The sequence below is a fragment of the Hippocampus zosterae genome, chromosome 2, assembly GCF_025434085.1.
Source record: "Hippocampus zosterae strain Florida chromosome 2, ASM2543408v3, whole genome shotgun sequence".
Lineage (NCBI taxonomy): Eukaryota > Metazoa > Chordata > Actinopteri > Syngnathiformes > Syngnathidae > Hippocampus > Hippocampus zosterae.
In genome coordinates, this window is record NC_067452.1 from 10,355,525 (window position 1) to 10,376,126 (window position 20,602).

A 20,602-nucleotide genomic window follows, 5' to 3' on the forward strand; every position below is an offset into this window, starting at 1 on the left:
CCAGTGACACAATTTGGCATCCAGAATGAGTCTCCCCTCTCTCACTGTATCCGAACTGAGAGCCTTGGTGCGCATAAATACCTATCCGGTGCAATTGTGAGCTATTAGGCCAATTTCTAGCACTGCGGCTTTCAACCAGTTAGCCAACTAGCAATGCATGCATCCCAAAAATGCATGTTCCCTGGAAGCCACAATTTGAAGAGTATCTCGACGTCCTTGGGTGCTGTGTGTTCTTGAGGCTACTGAAATATGGTGAACACAAAGCACTGTAGGGATATAACTGGCGGCAAGTAGATGCTCCAATGTCTGTCATGTAGTGTCAGCCACAGGCTGAATAAGGTGTGCCGTCATGATTAATAAACAGTTGACTTTCCCTGAAGTGTCTCTGTTGTATGGACCCATAACACCAAGTGAGGAGGTGACACAGAAAAGGAGTCTCCCACCTGTTTGCCACATGAGAAGAATATCAGAAACCTGTTAGCTCTCGAGCTACCTCGTGGCTAGCACCTCTTGTCAGGATACAGAAAGGCCCGCGATGACTCTGTGGGAGTTATTCCTGCCGCTCCCGGCTGTAAGCGGTTATACTGTTGCGGCTTAAATATATAGGGGTGTGTGGCTGTACGAAAGATGCTCTAGTGTAGTGCTTTAAGCTATCCTTTATTTGTCCCACACTGGGGAAATTTACAGCCTCCAGCAGCAAGAATGTGGGTAGAAAGAAGAAAAAACAAACAAACACCGTTCAATTAAGTGCAATATAAATACAAAATGGATAAATCACAGTGCTATTTACAATTGTTTTTCACATCATTTAATTATTATTATTATTTTTTTTTTTTTTATTCAGCAGCCTGACAGCAGTCGGTAGGAACGAGCATCGGTATCTCTCCTTCGTGCCACCACTTTTAGGGCCCCCCTCCATGGGACATGTTTAACATCAAAAGAGGAACTGTTATCTCAAGTATCTGTGTTCCTGCCATCACACCAAATGGTGGGTAGTGGTGATCTGGTCTCACCTCACCACTCCCAACTTTTTCCAGCCACACCGGGAGAGATGACATGTTACTTTCTTTGTTTCCGGGATTTGCATGAGAGGCGTACCTCCTCGCCTCTCATGATCATATTGTCTCTATATAATCTCATGAATGTGTTTCTTTTACGCTTTCTGACTGAAATCCTGAACCCCCAGCAGCCTGAATCGATTCGCAAACTGTAGAGAAATAATTAAACCCTTCGAAGGAACTGTTCATAGACTTTATTTGAAGAACCAACATTCTCCTCCTCCGAAATTCAACGAACACGCGGGGAAGAGCGCCTCTTCCCTCAACACAATCTAATTTATTAACCTTAATGTTGTGTTTTTTATTCAATTTCCACAACAGGTTGTTGTGAAAAAAATGTAGACTGAAAGCTGTTTGTGACATCATATTCAATACTATGATGACTTTTTGGCACTTGAGTTTATCGCGTGCAAAAGGCATGACTTGATTTTACTCATGAATACCATACATTATTCTAACTTCAGGCACATGAGTGATCACATTATCACTTGGCAATCCAAAGTCCCCTATCGGCATGACAGGAGAGAATTTGTCACAGCTAGGTGGTGTCTATTTCTAACTCACATTGAAAATAATCAAAATACAGATGAACTACAACTACTCCATCCATCCAACCACCCATTTTCTGAACTGTTTCATCCTCACAAGGGCCGCGGGGCGTGCTGGAGCCTACCCTAGCCGACTTCGGGCAGGAGGCGGGGAACACCCTGAACCAGTTGCCAGCCAATCGCAGGACACACAGAGACGAACAACCATCCGCGCTCACACTCACACCGAGGGACAATTTTGAGCATTCAATCAGCCTGCCATGCATGTTTTTGGAATGTGGGACGAAACCGGACTCATGTGATGAAAACAATTCTGAATGTCATCCTGTTTGATAATTAAACAATATTGTTATCCCCAGGCTAATGCATTAACAGCAACAAAAAAAAATACTTAGTTACTTAGTCCACCCCCAGCCCCCAACTTTCATTAAACTTGCCCAATTGTGTAGTTTTGATACACGTAAATTCCTATTAACTGTGGTTATGGTCATGGGTGTGAAATGATCCATCAGAAATACCGGAAAGGCTCTCACCCATAGACAATGACTAAACAATGACTAATTGATTCTGATGATTGCAGCATTACTGCAGCGAGGAACACTGTGAGCCTTATCTGCAACAAGAACAATCTTCTTCAACTGCATGTCAGAACCTCTTATGGTCCAAAGTGAGCGTGGAGGCAGCTGGTTAAGGCCTGCGGCTTACAATGCACTCGTGTTATGGAGTGTGTGCGTGTGTGTGTGCGTGTGTGTGTGTGTGTGTGTGTGTGTGTGTGTGTGTGTGTGTGTGAGTGTGTGTGTGTGTGTGTGTGTGTGTGTGTGTGTGTGTGTGTGTGTGTGTGTGTGTGCGTGTGCGTGTGTGTGCGTGAACACGTTTGCTTGTCCTGATGCATATCTTTCATCTGATGTGAAGCATCCTTTCACAGCTTAAATCATCTCACTGGCAGCACATTAAAATTTCAACCTGATCTTATTCTACACCGAGAGCTGACTTCAACTACAAAAAGGACATCCTCAAGCATGCACACATTTTAAGCAAGAATTTTTGCTCAATGAGAAGTCCTGATGCTAACACTCATATAATGACGCCCGAGAGCATTGTTCCCCATTAAACCAATGCCTTGATTTTACATTTGACAAATCTCACCACACCCACCAAACAAAAATGTCCAAAAAGTATGAATAATGAAATAACAACAACCTTGTTTCACTTTACTCACAAACCGACTTACGCAGTGTGAAATCATAGCCTTTTTAATTGAGCACAATGCTGTTATACGAATCAGAACTAATTGTCCTCCCTCTGCTAGTACAATAAAATACACAATAGCATTTTTGACCCTGAAACTTCACGTACAGGAGGAGCAGAATTTTTATTCTCTCTTATTGCACATTGCAGGCGTTGACAGAAACCTTACATCTTCAAAATTGTCATGTTTTAGGAAACAAAAACAGTGGCACGAAATAATAGGATTATTCTGGATTCATTTTATAGAAGTAAATCATTTTGAAAAAACAAAAAAATGATAGACAATTCCTCATATTTCAGCTCCTGCAGCCATACTGTCGCATACAGTCCAACAGTGCCAACATTTTCTGCTGAAAAAAAAACCACAGATGCTGCAAACATGCTGCATTGGAGGCGCAGGCATGAAGCGCTGATATTTTTCTCTGATGAATAGCACAGCCAAAAATGCAGGACATCCACACGACATACTTGTACAATAAAGGTTAAGGGCCCTATTTTCGCACCCAGTGCAAATGTGGTATTACTGTGTGCGAGGGTGCGGGCGTTCTGTCGCATGAAGTGGGGTGCTAATTAGAATACTGGGTGGGACGGTGGACGACTTGTTAATTCACCTGGAGTCGCTGTCTTTAAACTGCAAGCCATTCTACTCGCCACTTGAGTTCACCTCCTTTTTACTAGTCGGTGTTTACATTGCGCCACAAGCTAACGCTAACAAGGCGATACAAACGCTAGCCGAACAAGTAAACAAACTCGAACTAAAATACCCAGAGTCACCCCTGATCATTTTGGGCGATTTTAATAGAGCACATCTTAACCGTGAACTTCCCAGATATAAGCAGCACATCGACTATTTCACCAGAGAAGGCAACATTCTAGACCACTGCTATACAACAATCAAAAATTCATACCGATCGGTCGCCCATGCAGCATTGGGTCTTTCTGAAGACAATTTAATCCACTTAATACCTACATACAGACAGAAACTCAAAAGTGCTAAACCGGTTGTTAAGACTGTGAAAAAATGGACAGATGAAGCAAAGCTAGCTTTACAAGAATGCTTAGACTGCACTGATTGGGGCGTCTTTGAAACTTCAACGGGCACACTGAATGAATACACAGACACTGTAACATCATACATCAGTTTCTGTGAGGACATGTGTGTACCATCGAAGTCATTCTGCTCCTTCAACAATAAGTAACAAGCCATGGTTTACTCCCAAACTCAGGCAACTCAGGAAAGAGAAAGAGGCCGCATTTAGAAGTGGAGATCGGAACCTGTACAAACATGCCCGAAACCAATTGACAAAGGAAATTAGCATCGCTAAGAGAAGCTATGCAGAGAGGCTGAAAACCCAGTTCTCTGCTAACGACTCTGCATTTGTATGGAATGGCCTGAAAGCAATCACTAACTATAGAATGCCATCCCCCCAAACAGTGAACAATAAGGGTCTTGCTCATGAACTAAACATGTTTTTCTGCCAATTTTAAAAGTACATCTCCATTTCCCACACACACCCAGCTCTACCAGAAACGACTCTATCTACCCCCCCACCTTCCTCTTCTCCACTACAGATCCACGAACAGGACATGAGACGGCTCTTTAAGCAGCAGAAGATCAAGAAAGCTGCGGGGCCCGACAAAGTGTCCCCCTTCTGCCTGAAAGTCTGCGCTGACCAGCTGGCTCCGGTCTTAACACAAATCTTCAACAGATCCCTGGAGCTGTGTGAGGTCCCATCCTGCTTCAAACAGTCTACCATCATCCCAGTTCCCAAGAAATCGGCAACATCGGAACTGAACGACTCTAGGCCTGTCGCCCTGATGTCTGTGGTCATGAAGTTCTTTGAACACCTTGTGTTGAACCACCTAAAGAACATCACCGGACCCCTGCTGGACCTTCTCCAGTTTGCCTACCGGGCAAACAGGTCTGTGGAAGACGCAGTCAACATAGGTCTGCACTACATCCTCGAGCACCTTGACAGCACAGGGACCTACGCAAGGATTCTGTTTGTGGATTTCAGCTCTGCGTTCAACACCATCATCCCGTAACTTCTCACCCCAAAACTTCGACACCTCGGTGTGTCCCCTACGATCTGCCAGTGGATCCGAAAAACGGTTACCATGAATTTCCGAAATCCTCAGGCCTGCTCCTGAATTATTTAAATGTTTGCAACATTAGTTTATCATTGTATGTACTGTATACGTTGTTGTTTGTGTTCTTATCATATGCAATAGATTAAGTAGACCCTTTCAGAATTCGAAATTTGGGACTCTCTCAATCCATAACGGCACTCATACTTTTCTGATGAGCGAGTTCCTGGGACTCGCTGCCGGGAAACTGTAAAATTATCACTGAGAGATTACCGCTTTTTCTGCAGTCAGTGATTGACTTCTATGCAAAGTCATTTCTCAACCTGTGTTCCGTGCCACGTCATGCTGTTGAGTGTTGATTTACTTCATATTAAGAAACTACTGCACTAAAATATTAATTCATAAATGTATACCATATGATTTTATTTTTTTTTCTCAGTATAAATAACACGTACCCTGACTGTTCTACTCTTTGAATAAAAACACTTCATTCAAGCATTAGGGAGTGCAAAGGGTTATGATGGAGGGGTGTTGCAAATCATGAAGACCTACCAAGTGTTATGATATCATTGTTTTATACACGTCCTCGGCTAGGCCTCAGTTTCAAAATCAGTCCTTGGTCCTTGGCCTTGGCCTCAGAAAATTTCTCAAGTCCTTGGCCTTTCCCCGGAAAACTTTCCAATTCCTTGGCTTTGGCCTTGGCCTCGGCTTGCCGGTCCTTGGACACAACACTGACATCTACCACACAGATCAGCAAAGCGCAGAATCTGCCTTAGATTTGATCAAATCCTACAGAATCACGTTACATCACATATAACTGCTCTGACCAGCTGTGTAACATTGTCCAGCACATCTTCAACCTGAGCCTGAAGCTGGGCAGAGCTCCACAGCTGTGGAAAACTTCGTGCCTGGTCCCAGTGCCCAAGACCCCCCACCCTAAGGAGCTGAACAGCTACAGACATGTGGCGCTGACGTCTCACCTGATGAAGACGCTGGAGAGACTCATTCTCGCCCACCTTCGACCGCTGGTGAGCCCGTCACTGGACCCGCTGCAGTTTGCCTATCAGCCTGGCATCGGCGTGGAAGACGCCATTATCTACCTCCTCCACTCAGTGCTGTCACACTTGGAGAAGGCTGGGAGCACTGTGAGAATCATGTTCTTTTTTTCTCCAGTGCCTTCAACACCATCCAGCCCAATTTGCTGGGAGGCAAACTGCAGAACGCCAGAGTGGACCACCATCTCACAGCATGGATCATAGACTACCTCACAAATCGGCCGCAGTACATGAGATTGCAGAGCTGTGAGTCGGACCGGCTTCTCTGCAGCACTGGAGCGCCGCAGGGGACTGTTCTGGCTCCATTCCTGTTCATCCTCTACACCTCGGACTTCAGACACGACACTCCAAACTGCCACCTTCAGAAGTTCTCCGATGACTCTGCGATTGTTGGCCTCATTACAGAAGGGGACGATCGGGAGTATAGGGGACTGACAAAGGACTTTGTGGACTGGTGCCAGCAGAATCTCCTCCAGATCAACCCTAGGAAAACTAAGGAGTTGGTTGTGGATTCCTGCAGGAAACAGTCCTCACCAGCACCGATGAACATCCAAGGTATGGACATAGAGAGGGTGACCTCTTAACAAGTACCTCGGTGTTCTTCTGAACAATAAACTGGACTGGTCTACAAACACGGACACCCTGATTAGGAAAGGACAGAGCCGACTCTTCCTACTCAGGAAACTCAGGTCTTTTGGGGTTCAGGGGTCACTCCTTAAGGCGTTCTATAACTCGGTGGTGGCCTCTGCCATCCATTATGGCATTGTCTGCTGGTCAGGCAGCATCTCAGCCCGGGACAGAAAGAGACTGGAGCGACTGGTCAGGAAGGCCAGTTCTGTCCTGGGTTGCTCCCTTGACACTCTGGAGGAGGTGGGCAACAGAAGGATGCTAACTAAGCTAAAAGCTATGATGGCCAGTCCCTCCCACATCCCTCCAGCCCGCCCTGACAGCACTTGGTAGCTCCTTCAGCCAGAGACTGTTACACCCGCGCTGCAAGAAGGAGAGATACCGACGCTCGTTCCTACCGACTGCTGTCAGGCTGATGAATAAAAAATAACAATCATGATAATAATAATAATTAAATGATGTGAAGGAAAATTGTAAATAGTACTGCGATTTATCCATTTTGTGTTCATATTGCATTTAATTGAAAGATGTTTGTTGTTTTTTTCTCTTTCTTCTTTGTTCTTTCTACATACATTCTTGCTGCTGGAGGCTGTAAATTTCCCCAGTGTGGGACGAATAAAGGATATCTTATCTTATCTTATATGCCACAAAGTAGCCCTCCTTTGAGCTGGTCTGGTCGCAGCGTACTTTTTGTCACTAAGTTGTTCAGTGTGTCACTAAGTTGTTCAGTGTAATAGAAAACACTCTCGGTAAAGAACAATTCCCTGGCACAAAAATGAAGATCGAGTGCACAAACGTGTGTCTGTTGTCACAGTTAAAAAACAAATTGAAAAGTGATCGGATCCCACAAACGCAGAGACGAAATGAAACTCCGTAACAAAAATATTTATTCACAAAAAGCTCACCGACAAAATATGAACAGAAATCATTTGTCAACAATAACCAGGAAAAAATATACATTAACATAAAGCGCTTGCAAAAGGCAAGGAAATAATTGCCCCGTAAATACCAAACGAAATGACAAGAATCCAATTCACTCGACAAAAGAAAAGCAAGCTAAAATGACGAAACAAAAATTATACTGACAGAAACGTAGAACAATGTCAATTTGTTGTTATTCTTTTTAATTTTGTTTCATTTTTTAATTGTCATGTTCTATTGTTTTCTGTTTGATTTTTATTGATCAACAACACATTTTTTGCTCTGCTCTATTCAGCAAATTGAGTGTCGTAAACTTAATGCAACATACAATCCGTCTTGAGTTTGTCTCCGATTGACTTCTCTTTAAATGAAAAGTAGCCTGAGTTATACTTTCCCAACCAGATGCACTTAACATCACAGGAGAAATTCTGTATCGATTATGTTGTCAGTCAGCTGCAAAGTCCTCTTTTGACTCCGCTATTTCCATCTCCCCGTTTTCATTTGAGCCTCTTAAAGGAAACACGTGGCGGGATGAGTCCACCAAGCAGGGAGGCCTCTGACTTATCCCTTTAAAATTTTTGGATTTCTGGACTTTGATCCAGTGCTCACAAGTCCATCAACAGTCACAGGCGGCTGTCGATTAGATCTAATGAAAAGAAGATGTGTTTTAATATCAACTATTCTGTTCATCATTAGGTGTCTATGAACAACAACAGAACTAGCATGAGGCACCCTTTCTGGCTTTGATAAAAGAAGTCACAAGGTTTGTGGGGGGTGAGCTGGGGGTGTCTTTGTTCCCCTCAATCCTTATTACATTCTATCACCATTATAAATGCTACGGTGGCTCGCCGCAAGGTAATACTGGGTGATGCACTGGAGTACAGTAGCTGTGTTATTCCTTCAAATGGAAAACCAACAGAAACTTGGTTGATGTATAATGATCATGGCATCTATTTATCTATTTGAATGGATTGAAACAGTGAATGCACTCTCTGACCTCAATGCTCTTTGCAGCATCTGATGATTTTAAATGCGGGGCACAGGAAAGCCAACGGAAATCTCCTTTTATCTAGCTTTACCCATGGATCGCTTGGTCAATACGTCGCTACAGACACTTTGAGGATGAGGATTGATGTGACTGATGGGATTAGCACGCAGAAGTTTTGCTGGAGCTCAACCCAAGCAAAGCATTTTCCCATGATCTAGAATTTCCCCACCCACCAGTTGACTGAAGCCCAACATTTTAAATCGGATATGTGTCCAAATTCTAATTTGATTTTTCACCTTTGCTGCTGTGTAGTCTTGCGCTCTTTTGCCATGCTATCCCTCATTTCAGTTTGTGTGCTCACTGTGCTGTTTGTCTCTTCCACCTAACTTGGAACTGAACTAAGTACAAGGAAAAAGACAAGAGAAACCAACAAATGAATTCAATCAGAAGCCGGATCTCGTTGTTTACTAACAACCAGATTGCTTGTGACCAACATGTCACGAATGTATGATGACCAATCGTCTTGCGTAGCGCTCACCATATCGTGTTTAAAGCTCATTGCACGCATTCTGCAAATTGAGGTCGTGTCCCGCAAAATCAATGCATAAAATCATGTCGGAACAAAAGAGCAGCTTTGCTCAGCGGATGTTGGGAAGCAACCTTTTTGTGCACGGTTATTGGTGAGTTAGTCATGAGGGCATAAGTGCTTATGCTCATTTACATTTCAGGCCGTTTTATTTGTGTTCTGCTTTATACACGTGTTTCTGGATGTGGGGGAAACAAGTTTCAAAAAGAGCCCACCTAAATTGTGGCCCTGACTTCAAGGACACAACTGAAGCTGAAAGAGATCCCAAAATCCAGTTAGAGGCAGAAGCACCAACATTTGAAAACTCACTGCAGCAGAATGTGAACAGGGACTACAAAGCCTGATTCTGTTGATGAGTTTTCCCACATTCTCCTGCCGTGGTTCAAGATGCACTTTTTGGACCCAAACCCTTTTCTATGATATATTTTGGAGACATTGTTTGAATTGTTGTGGCCTTAATAATAAATATTGATATACTTTTTGCACTTGATGAAGAGATAAACAGGGACCACTTTATTTCAGGCCATCGGTTTTGTGATGTCAGTTTTTAAATGCGGTACTATTCACCAACAGTGGACGACTGATTTGGTATTGTTACATCAGGAAGAACTTCAGATACTCAAATGGGATCTCACTTGTATAGCGCGTTTCGACCACAGGCACTCAGAGCGGTTCACACTGTTACTTCTTTCACCTACTGGTGACGCAGCACCAAAAGCTACTGGGGGTTCAATGTCTTGCCCAAGGACACTTCAACATGGTTTCCCAACTGGCAGAGCAACCTCCTAGTTAGGAAATGGCCACTCTACCACTGAGCCATGCAGCCCCAATTACACAATAACCAGCTTTCCAAGTGAACTTCATTTGACCCTCTCTGAATTTCTCAATGCGGCAAAACTGTTCATTGTTTCAGTAGATTGTTTGTTTTGGTTCTGTTTTGTATATTTTTCAGTTCCAGCTGAAGTGGAAGGCATTCCCTCCAGTGGCTCACCTGCGTTCTAATCAGCAGACTGCCACCTGCTGTCAGATTATTCAGCCTTACCCATGACTCGTATTTTCTCATATAAGTAGTGTTTTTGTTGCGGTGTTATTCTCCGTTTGTATTACACACACATTGGATTTCCCTTAACTTTTGTGACAAGCGATTTACATTTGTATTTGTCCTTGTCTTCTGCAAGTATATTTTTGTTTGTCTCCTTTTGCCCTGGTTCTTCGTTATCAGCGTCTTTTGTTGTATGTACATTGTGGGTGTGGCGTTTTTGTAAATAATCATTTTGTCAACTCTTTGTTTGTGAAACCCGATTCTGGTCCGGGATAGTCCGGAACACTTGACAATTTGAAGCGTACTTTTATTTAACAAGCTGAACAGTTTCACTATGCATCTTTGATCCATGAAAAAAGTACATCCAATCGTATGGCTATGTATTGCTTTCAATGAGTATTCAACTTTCAATTAATATTTGGGGTATGCATATTTTGACTTCATTCCCTCAAAACAAAAACAAAAACACGAAATTTGGTTAGGTTTTAGAGAATGTGTGAGAGAGAGCACATTTCAGGAAAAACGTTAAGGTCACGTGATCCACCAGGTCAATTTCAAGGTCTAATTATAGGTCAAAAGGTGAAGTTACTAAAATATGCACCCATCTTCCTAATGATTGCAGACCTCAAATCCATGTTGGATTCCCTTGACAACTATTTTGTGATGATTGATCCAATAGTTTCCGAGATATGTGTTCAAAGAAAGAAGGCCCTGCCCAATTTTGCCGAACTAATTAAAATTTGGTGGGCCGTAGCTGCTGAACGCCTTCTCCGATTGACCTAACATTTGAGATTTAGTATTGCGCCATCATTAACAAGTACAGAAGTTTCATTGAATCAAAATAAACGATGAGACCAAGGTAAATCTGAATATTGTTGAATGCATGCTTCCCAACCTAGCCCATATAAATTATTTTGAGATTTGTATTCTCTATTTTTATTTTCTGATTGAATGTGTTTTCCGTTCGTGCAGTGTTGAACTTTTACAACTACTTCAGTGTTTTATTTCAAAGAGACATTTAATTCTTTTTGTGGTGATTGATTGTAAAAACACTTTTTTTGCACCAGATAGGCTTGGGTAAGGTTCAAAGTTTGGTTGTTTGAAACTCACTTACACCTGTCAGATGTTAGTTGGCCATTGTTACAACTTTTGAACACTTTGATGTTTGCGAACATAAAAATAGCCTGGAGTGACGACATGTAAACTAAAAGTAAGTTTGCTGGCATATAGTTGTAATCCCTGCAGGTTTGACGTTCCTTTGAAAAGTATAATAGGCACCAGCGGTTGTCTTATTTTAACTTGCTCAATCACTGGTTGGTGTCTGTTGGTGGGCTTCAAAGTCATCACTTCTGATCATTGTTTCAAATGCAACAAATGAACTTTCTCTAAAGAACAAAAACACAACATTCGGAAAAGTGACTGCAAAGATGAGCTTTCCCGCAGAAAATGAAGCTAAGCTGACGGGTGTGCAGATCATTTGACAGCAAAGCCAAAAGAGAACTGAACATGTTAAAGCCCACCCAGACTTTCAAGGCAAACCAAATACATCAGGCCTCAGCATGGAACAATATGCGGGGTGTATTTCATACACAAGATTGTATGAAATGGCCTCGTTAAAATAGCTAAGATTGAATGTTCTCCTTTTTACAGACTCTTTGACTCATACCTTTGTAACATCAACACAGGCACACACGCACCACAAAAAAATCAGACAGTTTACACAGTAAACCTTTATTGGAAAAATCATGACATCATGCCATCTTGCGCCAAGACAGCTCGCTATTACTGTATTGGAATGAAGTTGTGCGCATGCGCATATCCTCCACCTGCTTGCATGTATTGTCTTTGGGTGCTTTGGCTTCTTCAAACCTTCTCCTTGGATATGAAATTGAGTGTGAATAGCTGTTTGTCTATGTGTCCTGCAATTGGCTCGAGAGACTCGAGAGTAACATTTCCTAAGGGGTGGAAGTCAAATTCACTTCGAATCATGCAATTGGGACAATACAGAATAAAAAATCCACAGGAGCCGAGAGGACCTACAAAATGGGAGTAGTAAAGGGATGGAAGTCATTCTGAACGGAAGCAGGAGGGGAGTGTGTGTCGTTTTCTGGGACAGGATATTTTTTTTAACTATCGTCCGTGACTGGGACGGTGTGTGATTTTTTTCTGTGGAAGAGGGATGGGACGGGAGTGAAAATTCACTACCTTGTCACAATCTACTGGCCACCAGTCCAGAGTGTACCCTACCTACCAACCCAAGTCAGTTGGGATAGGTTCCAGTAAGTTCCCGAGTGAGGAAAAGCACTATCGCGGATGAATGGGTGAATAACTCAAATACTACTACTTCCTCTGCCTTAAAATAGGTGACAGTTCATAGAAAGGGACAAAAAAAACAATCTATCCTTAATAATCTATACATATACAGTATATGCTGTATTTACAGTACAGTATTAATCAAACCAGTGATAAAGCTCCACTGTCAAACAATTTCATTAATCATCTGCGACGCAAAACCAAGCTCCTTCTTTGATTTCACACAAAGCAAATAGTCCATAGTATGGTACTTATTTTTTGTGGAGGAGGGGGATCCCCAACTAGACAAAAAGGTGCATGGGAAAAAGCCCTAAGGCACATGGCCCAACTTATACCCCCCCCCCCCCCCCTCCAATACAATGTTGAGTTGGTCCCATGTTCCACAGCCTAGGCAAAACCTAAATTTTAAGGTTGAACTAACAACTCCTGTATGATCTCCTCTACGATACACTCGACATTGAGAAGGCATCTGCGAATAAAAAAAAAACGTACCCTGGTAAGAGTACTGTTACATTTGAATAATAAGACTCACTCAAAAGTCAAAAGCAGGACTCTCATTCGGTAAGTATTCATTTAAAATATAACTGCTTTTTTCAATAAAATACCAAATGAAGGCAAATTTAGGCACAAAAAATTGTTTTCAGTTTTCTTTTAATGTGCATGAAACCGCACCATAGGCTCATGAGGCAGAGGTGATTAATTACATAACTCCATAATTCTAATTGTTTACAATCTAATTTGATTTCATTGAATTCCGAGAGGTTGATTCACACACACACATATTGGCAATGCTGACATCTGCTTCGTTAGCTCAAAAGAAGATGAATTTTGCCAACTTACAGCTTTATCTTAAGTGCTGAGAGTACGAGGAATAGCGCGGGCAAACTGCAGTTTGTGTTTGTGTGCTGTGGCTGACCTCTGGGTCTTACAGTATTCTGCAGAGCATTCATTTTGCAAACGCAGACTGAGATAGACATTTGTATGCTTGCCGGCTGAAATGTCAACATTCACTGGGTGAATTGAGACTTTTTTTCTTCAGACTTCACGAAAACAAGTCACTTGGAAAATGTGACTTCTGTGTTGTGGTCACATTTAAGCCTGTAGTCATGTGAGTGTCTGTCATTTGATTGGTGAAATGGAGTCAAATGTCACTCATGAAGATGATGCATGAGTGAAACAGTAATGTGACAGCAAATATCTCTGAGAAAAACAAAACAAATAAACTATGGAATCATTCATTCATTCATCATCCGAGCCGCTTGATCCTCACTAGGGTCGCGGGGGTGCTGGAGCCTATCCCAGCAGTCTTCGGGCAGTAGGCGGGGGACACCCTGAATTGGTTGCCAGCCAATCGCAGGGCACACAGAAACGAACAACCATTCGCACTCACACTCACACTCACACCTAGGGACAATTTAGAGTGTTCAATCAGCCTGCTACACATGTTTTTGGAATGTGGGAGGAAACCGGAGCACCCGGAGAAAACCCACGCAGGCCCGGGGAGAACATGCAAACTCCACACAGGGAGGCCGGAGCTGGAATCGAACCCGGTACCTCTGCACTGTGAAGCCGACGTGCTAACCACTGGACTGCCGGGCTGCCACTATGGAATCAGTTATAGATAAAAATACAGAAGGAGTGGAATGTAGCTCAATGTAATGTATCTTAACAAAAATACTAGTAATACAATTAAAATTAAAAAAGTATGTTGTCTCGTTTGAAGCGACTACTCGGACAAATACAATTTGTCCGAAATTGTAAATGTAATTGAGTAAATATGGATCAACTAGGTGGAAAATAACATACTCGTGCACTTCCTACGTTTTAAAATGGAGTAATCACCTAATACTGCCAATACAGAGGCACTTTCCCTGACTTCCATACTATGCCAGAAAGATTTGTCAACTATGGCACCTAGCTGATGAACCCTACTTCAGGCTACATCAATAGATGGACAATAGATGTTGTGAATTGTTCTTTTTGGAATCTGTAACAAGGGTCCGACAGATTATCGCGTCGGCTGATTTAATCGCCAATATTATCACATGCCCTCTGAGGCAATAAAGCCCCGGGTTTTCGTGCTCGACAACAACAACAACAGCAACAGCCAATCGGCACCGGGAATGTACTGTCTTTACTATGTGACATGCATGCAAAAAAAACGCAAAACAACAAAAAAACAACAACAACAGACACAAACAGAGAATGATGACTGGTGAAATAAAAACAATACTATTGCTTGTGCAGCACCTATATATGTTTTAGTAAGTACGTTCTTGACGCCAATGACAATGGACGAACTGGTGAGGCTTAAAATATTGTCGGAAGGATGACTGACACAATGACATGGCTACTTCTGTATATTAGCACTTTAAAAATTGGATGAAAACAGCAGATTATATTTAAAAAAAAACAATCACCAAAAAAAGTGTGTGTGTGTGTATATATATATATATATATATTCATTCATTCATTCATTCATTTTCCTAACCGCTTGATCCTCACTAGGGTCGCGGGGGGTGCTGGAGCCTATCCCAGCTGTCTCCGGGCAGTAGGCGGGGGACACCCTGAATCGGTTGCCAGCCAATCGCAGGGCACACAGAGACGAACAACCATTCGCACTCACACTCACACCTAGGGACAATTTAGAGTGTTCAATCAGCCTGCCATGCACATTTTTGGAATGTGGGAGGAAACCGGAGCACCCGGAGAAAACCCACGCAGGCCCGGGGAGAACATGCAAACTCCACACAGGGAGGCCGGAGCTGGAATCGAACCCGGTACCTCTGCACTGTGAAGCCGACGTGCTAACCACTGGACTACCGGGCCGCCACTATATATATATATATAGGTGGTTCGAATCCCGCTTGGGGCAAATATGAGCACATAACACCATCCAGTGTGGGTCCTTGGGCAAGATCCTTCACGCTAATGCCTACCTCGTACAATGATGAGAGACAATAAAACGAATGGCATGCCGGCTCAGACGTCGCCCGGCCAAACAAGGTCTGCGTCAGGTGCTGGGGAACCAGAGCACCTTGATGAAAAATGGGCTACTGGAACAAAGCGGAGATGGGCGAGATGCGATAACATGGCTCTGTTGGAATGCTACTACTAAAGCAACCCTCGTCAGAGGGGTTACATGCAGAGAATGTGGGCTAAATGGTTACTTCGAAACCCACAGTCACGGTTGACCGCGAAACAACTAGTAGCTCAGTGTTCCAACATCCACAAACGGCAACTGCTGTCACAACTTGAGATTGATGAGGTACAACGCAGGTTCCACGGTGAGGGGCTCCAGGCTGCCAGATCGGAGGAGGAGGTCATACAAGAGATGGGGAGGCAAGCCCCAATGAATGCGGATGATGAGATTGGGTGGCCAGCCCCAATGAATGAAATGCTGAGCGAGGCAGCAACTGACCTGAAAGCTAAGATCATGGCGCGAATGAAAGCTGGGCAACCTAGAAACCGATTACAACGGCTATGTGAAGTACCATCTGAAAGTCTCATAGAAAGTGTGAATGCAGCACAGAGGGCGATCCCTACCGTAACGATCACAGAAACCAATGAGCTAATATACGCTTCAGCATCAGTGATCCTGGAGACTCTGGGCTATAAGAGCAACCATGGAAGCCATGAGATACGTTACCCACCATGGAAAAGACGGTTGGAGGCTAAGATCAAGGCGGCCCGGAAAGATGTGAGTCAATTGACGGAGGCCCAGAGAGGTGTGATGAAAAGGCCGATACCCGAGAGGTACATCCAGATGACCATACCCGAAGCACTCGAAACTGCCAAACAAAGGCTCCAAGCCTTGTCCAGTCGCCTAAAGCGGTACACGAAAGAGAATGAGGCCAGACGAATAAACAGGCTGTTCGCAACACAACCTGCGAAAGTGTACGCTCAGTGGCAGGGTCCTAACAACAGAGCCGACCCACCAAGACTGGAAACTGAAAGGTACTGGAAAGGCTGGTGACCCTGAGAGAGGAGCACAGCAACCTCCCTGAACAGAACCCAGTTACCATAACAGTGGCAGACATACAGGAAAGAGTCTCAGATATGAAGAACTGGACAGCACCAGGCCCGGACATGGTCCACACCTACTGGCTAAAGAAACTCACCGCACTCCATGAGCGCCTAGCAGTACAAATGAACCAGCTGCTGAGGGATGGGACTCACCCAGAAGGGCTAACCGAATGGCGAACGATCCTGATCACGAAGGATCCCTCGAAGGGTGCAGTTCCATCCAACTATCGGCCAATAACCTGTCTCTCCACAACATGGAAGCTCATGTCAGGCATCATTGCGGCTAAGATAAGTGGACACATGGATCAATACATGAGCGAAGCACAGAAGGGCATTGGTAGAGATACTAGAGGAGCCAAACATCAACTCCTGGTTGACAGAACAGTCGGACAAGACTGCAGGTCCCGACGTACCAACCTGTGCACAGCTTGGATTGATTACAAGAAAGCCTATGACTCGATGCCACATACATGGATCACTGAATGCTTGGAGTTGTATAAGGTGAACAGGACCCTAGGAGCCTTCGTTGCGAACTCGATGAGGATGTGGAAAACCACACTTGAAGCCAATGGCAAGCCACTTACCCAAGTGTCCATCAAATGTGGCATATACCAAGGTGATGCACTCGCCCCACTGCTGTTCTGCATAGGACTGAACCCCCTAAGCCAAGTAATCACCAAGACAGGCTATGGATACCGCCTCAGAAATGGAGCTACAATCAGTCACCTCCTCTACATGGATGACATAAAGCTGTATGCTAAGAGCGAAAGGGACATAGATTCCCTGATCCACACAACCAGGATCTACAGCAGCGACATCGCGATGTCATTCGGGCTTGAGAAATGTAGTCGGATGGTGACTCAGAGAGGAAAGGTAGTCCGCACTGAAGGGGTCTCACTCCCAGAAGGAACAATAGCAGACATTGAGGACAGCTACAAGTACCTTGGTATACCAGAAGCCAATGGCAACCTCGAACTGGCAACAAGGAAAGCGGCTACGGCCAAATACCTCCAGCGAGTGAGGCAAGTCCTAAGAAGCCAGCTCAATGGCAAGAATAAGACCCGGGCAATAAACAGCTATGCCCTGCCAGTGATCAGATACCCTGCAGGAATAATAAGGTGGCCAAAGGAAGAGATTCAGACCACGGACGTTAAGACCCGAAAGCTCCTAACCATGCATGGAGGGTTCCATCCCAAATCCAGCACCCTGAGACTGTACGCAAGCCGAAAGGAAGGAGGCCGGGGACTAGTGAGTGTGAGAGCCACTGTCCAGGATGAAACATCCAAGCTCCATGAATACATCAAGGAGAAGGCTCCAACGGATGACGTACTCAGAGAATGTCTCAGACAATGGGGAACAGAAGATGAGGCGCTGGCAGAGGGACCATCATGGGAGGACAAGCCCCTACACGGGATGTACCACCGGACCATAACTGAAGTGGCTGATCTCAAGAAGTCCTATCAGTGGCCAGAGAGGGCTGGCCTGAAGGACAGCACAGAGGCACTCATCCTGGCTGCTCAGGAACAGGCCTTGAGCACCAGAGCCATCGAGGCCCAGATATACCACACCAGACAAGACCCAAGGTGTAGGTTGTGCAAAGAGGCACCTGAGACGATCCAACACATAACTGCAGGGTGTAAGATGCTGGCAGGGAAAGCCTACATGGAACGCCATAACCAGGTGGCTGGCATAGTCTACCGAAACATCTGTGCGGAGTATGGACTGGAAACCCCAAGGTCAAAATGGGAAACACCTCCGAAGGTGGTGGAGAATGACAGAGCGAAGATCCTGTGGGACTTCCAGATCCAGACTGACAAGATGGTAATGGCGAACCAACCAGATATCGTGATCATAGATAAAGGGCAGAGGAAAGCCGTTGTAGTGGATGTAGCGGTCCCAAGTGATGGAAACATCAGGAAGAAGGAACATGAGAAACTCGAGAAATACCAAGGGCTCAGAGAGGAGCTGGAGAGAGCCTGGAAGGTAAAGGTGACAGTCGTGCCTGTGGTGGTCGGAGCACTCGGGGCAGTGACCCCCAAACTAGATGAGTGGTTGCAACAGATCCCTGGAACACCGTCGGACATCTCAGTCCAGAAATGTGCAGTGCTGGGAACAGCAAGGATACTGCGCAGAACCCTCAAGCTTCCTGGCCTCTGGTAGAGGACCCGAGCTGAATGAGGGACGGACACCACCCGAGGGGTGAGATGAGGATTTTTTTTTAATTTACTGTATATACAGGTATATATACTGTATATATAAATATATTATATTATATATATTATATATTATATTATATATATTATAAACGTCTTTGGGAGTGAATGAGTTACAATAATTAAAAAAAAAAAAAGCTTTAAAACAAAAATGTGTCGATTCACCTTACCATAATTTGGGCAGCAGACCTTGAGCCAGCAGACAGAAGAAAGCACCGTTAGGTTCGTCAGACTGCACAGGCCAAACAAAACGCCACAGAAAGCGTAAACGATGCAGGTGACTTTATTATACAGCCATCTGGATGTGGAGGGAAAAAAAAGATGAAAGGAGTCTTAGCACTAGGGGTTGGTCAGATTTGCCAAAACATGAAACATACGATTTTATCCTCAAAGTCAATGAAATGCAATTTTAATTGCTTTATCTACACTGAATGTTGTCCAAAAGGCCTCAAATTGACTTTTGTTGAAAATCTATCTTGTGTACATCCCCGCTAACGGCAATGCTGCATAAACTTTTACTTTAATAAGACAATTAATTCAACCTCGCCGTGCATGCATGTGTATAATGTGACTCTAGTCTGGGAATACTCATTGGTATTTTTAATGGCCAATTCGCTCATCACTTCCAGTCACTATCGATTCGTGCGCAGACCTAGAGTTAACAAAAAAACAAAGACATTGCAACATTAACTAAATGAGTGGAAGGTTTTGCAAAGGTGTTTTCTCAGCATTTTAGCAATGAGAAATCACTAGGAGATCACATTCACTTCAGTAAGATTTCCTGCTTCTAACATTTGTAGCCACCCTTGTTTTGCCCTTCCATACATGAGTTAATATGGTTTCGATGTGAACATATCCATTTCCCATTGCCATTTATTTCATCATGCCTAGTTAGAAAGTCAACAATCCGAATAAATGTCTGATTTTTGAAAGCTTTCTTGCTCCGGTCAGTTGACATATTCTTCCAATTCACAAAAAGTCGGCTTTGACAGGTGAATATGACCTAGTGATGTGAAACAGTAAATGAAAGGAGGCTTACCGATGACTGTAGGCTGACGCTACAGCAATAGGAAAGAGGGAGATGGTCATCATCAGGTCACTGATAGCCAAGTTGATGACAAAGTACTCTGCTGGCTTCAAGGAGGACTTTTTTCTATAAGCCACGAACAGCAGGATCCCGTTTCCCAGTACGGAGAGCACACCTGCCAGGCAGAGTTATACAATATTTGATCTTCATTCGCCTGGAGCTCAACTGTTTTCTATGAAAAATGATTAGAGCCACAGTGAAAAAAATATATCATATATGAGATTGTCGACAAAATGTAATATTACAAGCATAATGCTTAAAAAAAACCTCACAATGTGAATAACAGCAACTTTTATGTTACACAGCTCTGTGAGACATGCTATAATCCGAAAAAAAATCATAATCATCTTCCCTGAAGTTTTAATATGTTTTTTTGGGGCTACAGTGTCTCAGCCATGCGCGCGTATGAACGACGCACATAACAAGACGGCGGCAAATCATAAATGTGAAGTCACTACTGACTACTCTTTAAATGTGGGCAGTAGAGCTTTATCCTCCTGACTATCCGTAGTTCAAATTTGTCCTCTGAAGAGGACATTTGTGAACCCAAATATCTCCCACCCAGTGCCTCCAATCGCATTAACTCCTTTTGTTACTCTAAAGTGGACATTCAGTGCTTTCCAATGATACCAAATTTGTAGGGGTTAGAAAAAGTAAGAAAATGGCTTCCCACAGTGCAAGCACTTTTTATGGTAAGAGGAAAAGTAATACTTTTTAGCAAACACAATTTGTCTTGAAATGCTGTTGGCGTTTTAATTATAAGACTCTTATGAACACGTTAAAGTGTTGTTTGAGTTGTTTT

At 43.7% G+C, this 20,602-nt stretch overlaps 3 protein-coding genes across 4 annotated transcripts in view; 2 read left to right on the forward strand and 1 right to left on the reverse strand.

Annotated features, from left to right (window-relative positions):
- Positions 1-20,602, forward strand: part of LOC127594953 (uncharacterized) — a 352,607-nt gene that overhangs the window by 284,445 nt on the left and 47,560 nt on the right. The window lies entirely within an intron of this gene.
- The window catches only part of LOC127595320 (uncharacterized), a 74,907-nt gene that overhangs the window by 52,004 nt on the left and 2,301 nt on the right, over positions 1-20,602 (forward strand). The gene's annotated exons all lie outside the window — the stretch shown is intronic.
- opn7b (opsin 7, group member b) overlaps positions 1-20,602 on the reverse strand; it is a 61,152-nt gene that overhangs the window by 3,883 nt on the left and 36,667 nt on the right. The window contains exons 3-4 of the mRNA XM_052056811.1: positions 19,753-19,915; positions 18,884-19,011 (exon numbers count right to left, since the gene is read on the reverse strand). Of these exons, the coding sequence (XP_051912771.1) occupies positions 18,884-19,011; positions 19,753-19,915 (291 nt within the window). The remainder of the gene's footprint in view (positions 1-18,883; positions 19,012-19,752; positions 19,916-20,602) is intronic.